The sequence below is a fragment of the Cervus canadensis genome, chromosome 2 (genome assembly GCF_019320065.1).
Source record: "Cervus canadensis isolate Bull #8, Minnesota chromosome 2, ASM1932006v1, whole genome shotgun sequence".
Lineage (NCBI taxonomy): Eukaryota > Metazoa > Chordata > Mammalia > Artiodactyla > Cervidae > Cervus > Cervus canadensis.
Window position 1 is genome coordinate 89445535 of NC_057387.1, and position 9247 is coordinate 89454781.

At 41.4% G+C, this 9247-nt stretch overlaps 1 protein-coding gene across 1 annotated transcript in view; it reads left to right on the forward strand.

Annotated features, from left to right (window-relative positions):
- The window catches only part of TXNDC12 (thioredoxin domain containing 12), a 30610-nt gene extending 26665 nt beyond the window's left edge, over positions 1 to 3945 (forward strand). The window contains exons 5-7 of the mRNA XM_043461334.1: positions 197 to 266; positions 1048 to 1131; positions 3089 to 3945. Coding sequence (XP_043317269.1) covers positions 197 to 266; positions 1048 to 1131; positions 3089 to 3168 — 234 coding nt within the window. The 3' untranslated portion in view covers positions 3169 to 3945. The remainder of the gene's footprint in view (positions 1 to 196; positions 267 to 1047; positions 1132 to 3088) is intronic.
- The last annotated feature ends 5302 nt before the right edge of the window (positions 3946 to 9247 follow it).

The window sequence follows — 9247 nt, forward strand, 5'->3', positions numbered from 1 at the left end:
CAACAACAGGCAACTTAGTGTGTTTGGGGAAAAACTAAACAAGGGGTGGGATGTGACGTTAGAGAAGTGCCCAGGTAGGAGGTCATGTAGGGCCTCTCAGGCCACTTCAAGGACTTACCCTGAGTGGGAGAGGAAGCCACTGAAAAGTTTTGAGGAGAGAAGGAACATAATCTGACTTGAGTTTTACACTTAATAGGATGAAGAGGAGCCCAAAGATGAAGATTTCAGCCCCGATGGGGGTTATATTCCACGAATCCTGTTCCTGGGTAAGGTGAAATGTCTTAATCTGGGGATCCATGGTACAGAAGGAGAGAGAAGTGCATCAAGGCACTGGCTCCGCCTAGTGAAATTATGTTGTTATGGCTAAAAACAAAAGCCATTTTCAAAAGGGAGTGATGGATTCTAAATGCCAGAGCCTCAGGTCTGAAGGAAAACTTTTCCCATTAACTAGCTGCTTTTGTAATAAACAATAAAACAACCCCTCTGGCCCCTGCCCCCCACCCAAACTAACTGCTTTTGTGAGCAATGGGAGAGTACTGATCATTTATTTATTCATTTAGCAATCATCTGTGCATCAGCCACAAGTTAAGCACTGTCAGCCACAAGTTAGGCACTACAGGGGCAGAGAGAAGCCATACTTCCCACCCTTGCCCTGTAGCACAGCTGAGGCAGTGGGATACTGTAACCAGGCAAATATCTTTTCAGAAACAGTTTCCTGGGAGAGATTTAATGACCACCTTGTCTTTGATCAGCATTCTGCTAGATTCTACGGGGAATACAAATAAAAATATAGGATCCCACTATCATCAAGCTGAAAAGGAACATGCCAGAAAGATGGAACAGCATATTGGCATGGGTGGGGGTGGGGGTGGGTTGTGTCCAGGGAATTCCAAGGGATTCGTTTTGATCGCGATGTGAAACACAGGGGGAGGGTGGTGAGTTATGGGCTGCAAAGATGGGCGGGTCTCATTTTCCAGAAGCCCTAGTATATCATATAATGCTTGAAGTACCTGTCTGTTGTAGTTATTGCCATTTTGTCTACAATAGATCCCAGTGGCAAAGTACGTCCTGAAATCATCAACGAGAATGGAAACCCCAGCTACAAGTATTTCTACATCAGTGCTGAGCAAGGTATGATTATGTTGAGAGAGAAGAGGGAGGGTTGCTGCTAGGTTTAACTGGAATGAACCACATGCAAGGTTTTATAGGAAACTAATTCAGCAGGTTAACTAAGCATCTTCTGCATCTGGCTTTTGGCTAGGTGCTGTGTAGGATATAGAAGAAAGAGAAGAGCGAGCCCCTCTTCTAGCTTCTTACAATCCAGTAGGAGGCTAATTGACCCATAGGAAACTAGAGAACTGAGGCTTCCAGAAACAGTTGCTTGCCCTTGGACTCACAGTTAATAAGTCACAGAGCCAGGATTTCAGTCTACAACTTGGTTTTTTTCACTGCATTAACACTATTCTTATAAGAATTCAAAGGAAGGGGAATGCTGTTAGATGATCAATTCTGAAAGGTTTCATAGATAGTGAACTAACTTGATCTAGACAGATAAGAATTTGTCTCTTTGGTCAGATATGAAGAGGACATTTCAAGCTAAGGAAGCAAGGGAAAAGTGTGTGTATGTGTGTGTGTGTGTGTGTGTGTGTGAGGTGTAGCCCAACATGAGTGCATGAGTTATGCTAGAAGGGATGATAACTGGATTGAGTCTTGAAGAATGTGACCTAACCACCAGAGGGATGTGCAAAGCATTATTTAAGGCAGAGGGAACAGCGTCAGCCCAAACATGTGAGGGAAGATTGAAATCATAAGTCAGTCATGCTTTTTTATTCTCTAATCCTGAGTGCAACCATTCTAGAGGCAGAAGTTGAAATTCATGCCACATACTGTCGCTGTTTTCCTTCTGAATTCTCCCTGCCATCTGTAAAAGAGGGTTATTTCTTAAGTTGCCGTGTGTCTTCCTTCGCCATGCTGCCAGTTTGTTGATCATTTTATGTTTTGAGTCCTCAGCACTCTTATTTCTCAGAATAGGGAGAGGAAAAATCTGGAGAGGTTATCCTCTCCTTCCCAAGGGTAAGGAGAATGTTATCTTCCCTACCCAAAAGCAGATCCCTGGAGGCTGGTATTAGAGGGAAGTTTTCCACATGAAGAAGGGCAACTGAACTTCAGGTCCCCAACTCTTGGCCCTTGAAATTCACCTTCCTTTTAGAATTTCATGCAGTTACCCCTGCCATCTTGACATGGGCATCATCCTTTAATATATTAGTCCAGATATGGACACAGAACCCTTACCTGAATTCCCCATGGCTCAGCTGACATGAAGCTGAAGTAATCAAACCTGGCTTTACTAAATGCTTGGGCAAAACTAAAGGGGTGTAACAAACTTTACTACCTGCTATGTTTTCTGAGATCCACAGACTGTGGTTCAACCCTAACACTTGGCCTGCCATTGTATAGGGAGCCTATACCCAGCTTCCCTCCTTGATTCCTGAGACAGACAAGAAGATTCATCTCCTGTCTACCCAGGGCCTGCCTTCCAGGTTTCTCTTTTGCCTGAGAACTTGACTTCTTCCATACATAATTGGTCCTGGACATGACCACCTCTTTCCGTGAAGGCCATCCTCCCTCTAAGCACACATACTTGGTCACATTATCAGTGTAACCCCCACAGAAAATGAAATAAATGCAGCATTCATCCTGAACAGCTGATGGAGATGATAGGAAGATGCTTTCTATCCCCTTAGTGTCGTGTGTATTTCCAGCTTATGACAGGGGTTCAACTCTAATCCTGGAGGGTAAGCCAAAGTAACTGCTAAATAACATTTTTGTGGGACCTCATAGTTTACAAAGGATATTTATTATTCATTCTCTCATTTAATTTTTATAATCTGTTTGAAGTTAGTAACATCACCTTATTTATAGATGAGAAAACAAATTCAAGAGACTCTCCTGGGCTAAAATCCAGAATTAGATCTTAAATCCAGATCCTGTGCTCCTCTTACATGTCTCCTAAAACATAAAATTATGTGTTGATTGTCAAATATGAAAAACCTGCTTCATACTTTTCCCCTCAATGTTTATTTCACAGTTGTTCAGGGGATGAAGGAAGCTCAGGAAAGGCTGACGGGTGATGCCTTCAGAGAGAAACATCTGGAAGATGAGTTGTAACATGAATGCATCCCTTCTTTCCTCAAAGTTATTGTTCTGGAAGAAAGCAGCAGGGAAGGGAATACTGAGGAATCAGAACAATTGAATGGATCAGGAAACCTTGCTCCTTCCCACATGGGAAGGGGCCCTCTCACTGTTGGAAGAGTTCTGCTGCCAGAAACTGGTCTCCATGTTTGTGATCCAGCAGAGTGTGGCAGACTTCCTTGTCCTGTCCCCTCTCACCTAAATATCTCATTGTCATTGAAGGTAAAGAATGACACCTTTTGACATAAAACTTGAGCCATTTGGAGATTTACTCCTCACACCGCAGTATTTGAATCTTTCCATTCCTCCTGCTTAACTCACCTTGGTGGTGAAAAGAGACCAGAAGCGTCTTCTCTATAATGTTAAAAATTGCGGAAGGAGCTTGTCATTTAAGACAACAAATTCTAAATGTAAAGCTGTAATTCTGCCCCACCAAGGAGCTCAGCCTGTCTCTTCTTTTTCTCCTGGAAATAATCTTGGGCTTCTTCCTGAATGCCTGCAACTTCCTTCCTCTTTTCTGGCTTGGCTTCCCTGTCTGCGCGCATGCGTGTGCAGGAATGGCTGTGTGCTCTGAACTGGCCCCAGCTGGAAGCATGCTTTTTTTCCCCCTGTTAACTGTTGAAGAAACCTTCTAGCCCTAGATGGAGCCATTTTTGTCAAGTCGTCAACTGTATTTTTGTACTGGGATTAACAACAAAAAAAGAAAAAAATATTAGTTGTTCCATTAAACTTTAATAAAACTTTAAAAGGAAATGTGTTGTGATGGCCTTTTTCTTATTGGGGAATGGAGGGAGAGCACTTCAGGAAGAAAACTAACCTTGAGGGCCTAATCCAGGAGCTCTATCTAGGGCTGTTCCCACACCTGCATCTCCCACATTCTCATGGACATCAGAACTCGTCTCTTCTACTTTTCAAATACCCAACTTCCCTCCATCCTCACTGTCACTGTTTGTACAGGACAGGCCTTTTCTACTTCCTGTTTACTGTTACGGCCTGTGACTTGACTACTTGCCTCCGATATTCTCTCCTGTCATCCATCCTCCTTAACTTCCCGCAGAGTAATCTTTCTAAAACACAGATGCGACCATGTCACTCCCCTGCTTAAAGCCTTTCCTGCCTCCTTTAAGGAAATAATGTTAACAGAAAATATTGGGGCCTCCCTGCATCAGAGTCTGCATTTGCTGTTGCGTTTGCCTGGGCCACTCTTCCCTGTGCTACCTACAGGCTTTGCACCATCATTTCTCATTAAAGTTTCACTGACTTTGTGAGTAGTAACAGCCTACCCTCCCCCACACTCTCTTTCTCTTTACCCTGTATATTATTTCAGCAGTATAAAAAGAGGGATCTTATAAGGTATCACCTCCACTGGAACACTGAGAGTGACGGAGGCACTGTTCGTAACTATGCTGAAGTTACAAGTTCATTCTCTACCTCTTTCTTTGAGAATGTAAGCTGCAGGAGGGCAAGTACTTCAGTGTTATTCAGAGTATATGACAAGATTCTTGAAATGTCTGACACAGAAGATATTTAGGTAATAAATATTTATTAAATGAATAAATCGGAGAATTTAAAAAAAATGGCAACCCACTCCAGTGTTCTTGCCTGGAAAATCCCACAGACAGAGGAGCCTGGCAGGCTACATGGGTCACAAAAGAGACATGACTTAGTGACTGAGCAGGCAAGCACACAGCATTGTTGTAACAAGCCTGCCTAAAAGGTTAACTGACTTTCTGAGAGAATATAGCTTAGTTTGATTTACTGTTTTTTAAAATATTTATTTACTTGGCTGTGTCAGGTCTTAGCTGTGGGACAAGGGATCCTCACTGCATCATGCTGGATCTTTCCTTGCGGCGTTTGGGCTTAGTTGCTCTGTTAGCATGTGAGCTCTTAAGTTTGCTGACCAGGGATCGAACTCTCAACCCTTCACTGCAAGGCAGATTCTTAACCACTGGATGACCAGGGAAGTCCTTGATTTACTATGAATTAGGGTACAGACATTTTACCACTTTATAGAGTTATATGTTAACTTACAGAAAACTAATAAGCAAATGATTTCTTTCCCAGGGAGAAGATAGGTCCATTAACCAGTTTTGTATCTGATTTAATAATCATATTTCAACTTTGAATTGGTTTTGTCATCTTGCTGGTCCTTATTAATAAGTTAAAACTTTTGCATATGCTTAGAATCTGTTTGAAATTTTTTTTAACATTTTGCAAATACTCGATATAAAAAATAGAGTTAATGCTGAATCCTGTCTCATTATAGCTGTAAGTAATGTTCTTCCCACAGATACATGATGACATTTTTAAAAAGTCGTGTCAAAAAAAGAAAAAAAAAACCAGAAAGTCATGTCACTGAGATGTATTTTTATTAAAGTTTTAATAAAACTTTAGTGTTAATTATTATAATTTGTGATGTGTGTTGTTTTGATTGACATACTAATAATAATTCTTGTAACAATAGCTGAATCTGAAAGAAAAATTTTAGCTCTGGGATTTCAGCTTAAGTTCCCCTAAAATCAGGGCCTGAGATAAGGCCTATACAGGTAATATATTTTAGGAAGAGATTCTAAGGAACAGGCCTGAGGGACTGGTAAAAGTGAAGCACAGGAGGGAGAACCAACGTAGAGTATATTATTGAGCTGGTTACCTCATTGGTCCAGTGTTGCACCGAGGAGCTAATTTCCTGGAAGAACAGACACAGAGGCGACAAAGAGCCATGGAAGCATAAAACAAGAGATAAGGGAATGCAGCTTTATGGTGGTATCCTCAACCTCCAAATGTAGCTGGTTACCACAGTGACTGCCAAAGCAGGAAAAAGATCCAGAGGTTGTAAAGTAGGGTACAAAAACTGTCTAACATATCTTAGATTCTTACAGCCAAAGGAAATTTTAGCATTTTAATTCCAATTAAATATATATATTTACTATTGAGAGGTATGACATGGTGATGGTCAGTAAGAGAGTTTTAAGCATATAAGTCCTTTGTGTGTGCTCAGTCACACAGTCATGTCCAACTCTTCGTGACCTCATGGGTTACAGCCCACCAGGCTCCTCCGTCCATGGAATTTTCCAGGCAAGAATACTGGAATGGAGTGCCATTTCCTACTCCAATAAATACATTATGTTATTTTATAATTCTGTGGATAGAGTGAAATACAAATTCAAAAAGAAGAATGATGTAAAATTCCCAATTGTTAAGAGCCTGTCCATCTATTAATTTTAAGTGAATAAGGTGGAAAAAAATTAAGTGGGTAAGTGGATATAAAATTCCTGTGGTACTTAGGCTCTAATGGATATATTTTTAAAAAGTGACATAACAACTTTTTCTAAATGTTAATATTTACAGTAAAAATTATGTCCTTTGCAATTATTTAAATGGTGATGCTTTTAGATGTCAACTTGAAAGTACATAGTTTTCCAAAATTCTTTCAGGGGTCATGCAACCATAGAAGTTTCAAGATTAAAGGTTTCAAACATCCTTCATCTGCAAATATTTATACAGCACTGTGTGCTAGGAACTGTTTTAAATCCTCCAGTCACATTAACTCATTTTATCCTAACAGTAAACTGATGGATTTGGTTTCCAAATCCATTTCCATCATCCTCTGTGCTTTATAAAATAATAGATAGGGGTATGGAGGCACACAGTGGGTAAGTAATTCACCTAAGCTACTGGGATCAGAGTTGGGATTTGAATGTGAGCAATTTGGCCCCTGTATCTATGCCTTTAACTACTGCACCATACTAGGTAATTTGTATTCAAGTCAACCAACTCAAGGATTGCATCAATGACTTAGGCTGTGTAGCAACTATAAATCTTCAAACCGACTAATACAATTACAAAAAAAGAGAAACAATTGTATATTCCAATAACAATTCCTTTTTAAACTGTCATTCTGCATGAAGACAGCGAAACCTCTTCAAGTCAGGTTCAAGGTTTTTTAGGTTATTTGAGGTTTAAACTAGGTCAACTTCAGGATTTATTTTTCGTCTTCGCCTGGATGGCATTAAGTCTCAGAATTATATGATATCGTGACCTCAGATAAGAGACACTGCCCAGGCTAGCATCTTCTGAGGTATAATGTACCCTACCTGGTCTTGGCACATCTTTCCATGAAGGCATCTGCTGGGACGTCTATTTTCTTATCAGCCTCCACTATTCAGTCCATGCACTTGGCCCCTTTATCTTCTCAGTAAGGCCCTTCTAGGTGGCCCTTGCAGTTCCTCAGCACCGCTTCTGTTCCCTTCATTGGGCAGCTCTCCCCTGCCATCCGAGGCCATGAGCATCAGGGCCACTGATCACAGTTATACAACCTCTGCAAGGATAACCTGCCACCTGTCACTGCTGAGTGCCCAAATTGTCAGTTGCAGCAAACAACCCTGAATCTCTAGACTTGGCGACACAATCCAGACACTCCAGCAAGGTACCCCCTGTCAGGTTTTATTTGTTCTGCTTAGTTTAAGGGTGGAGAGGCAGGTTGCTCAGCTTGTGGGATTATAGTTCCCTGACCAGAGATTGAGCCTGGGCCCCTGGAAGTGAAAGCACTGACTCCTAACTGCTGGACTGCCAGGGAATTCCTGCTCGTGTCAGATTAATTACACTGGATCCCTCTGATCTCAGATGAAGCAGTGATCTGACTTTATTGGAATCCTAATTTGGAATTCCCTTCCACCAAGTTTCTGCTTTGATACCACCATCTGTACCACTTGCTGACCGCCACCCTACTTGCCATCATGCTGTCTCACTCAGTATTTTCTGAGCAGTGAACACGCTTTACAGTGATGCTTGCATGTGAGATCTGAAGATGGAACTGCTGGGGAAGAGTTGCAGAGTGTGAGGCCTCCATTTTGCTGGTGTGACCTTGCAGGTGTGACGTGGCCCCGGAGTCAACTATTCTGGCAGCAGCTTCCTGACCTCAGGTGGTATTAATAGCTATCACAGTGTGTTCCAGGAGGACAACGGCTTCCTTAATTCCCGATGATGGCTAAGATTATGTGATGGCCAAGATGGTATGATTCCAAAACCAGAACCTTGGAGAGCAGATTCCTGATTCTTGACCTTCCAGATTGATGTCAACTTTCATTTCCCATGTCAGGACAGATGTCCTTGGAGTCCTTCCTTGGGGACCAGGCTAATGTGTGTTCCTCTGATCATTTCAGTAACTAATTCCCTGTATTAAATGCTTTCTGATTAAAATAGCTGGCGTGATTCCTATTATCGACAATAGGACCTAGCTTACTATAGTGGTGAACTTCCTAATTAAGATATCATATATACAGGGGACTTCCCTCGTGGTCCAGTAGCTAAGACTCTGCATTCCCAATGCCGGGAGCCTGAGGTTGATCCCTGATCAGGAAAGTAGACCCCACGTGTCACAACTAAGAGTTTACATGCCGCAACTAAAGATCCCACTTGATGCAACTGAGACCTAACGTGGCCAAATATGTACATACATGCATGCATAATACACACAGATTTTAGAAAAGATGTCATATCTGAATGATATTTCAAAAATATCACTTAGAAGTTCTACATTTGTAATTGGATGTAATAAATGATGAGACTTCGGGTTGTACTGCTTTTGGTGAGTGGGTAATTGTATTTTGAGTTGCATTAAATTGAGGTTTGTTTTTAAGTTTAAATATGACTAGGTGGGAAATAATATAGTTCAGGTTGGGCAAAGAAATTAGTATATTATATAGATATTTAAAAATTATTTTTAGCTATTTCATTAAATTATCTTTCTTAGGTTCTAAAAATCCTTTACCTTTTAAGTTTTGGAGGGAGATGGGACCCTCTTTCCATTTTAGAAGTTGGAAATACCAGATAATTGCTTTCCCAGCCTCCTTTGCAGCTAGACTATAGGCAAATGACCCCAGCTCGCCCAATCAGGTACACTTTCATGCAGCACAAGATAACATCATTTGCAGGAAGACTGAGTTCTTGGGGCAGTGGTGGTTATAGTGCCCATAGAGGTGTCCAGTGTTGGAGGCCAGTGGTGTCAGCAGTACAAATTTAGGGCTTAGTGGTGACAGCAATTGTGTCTTCCCCA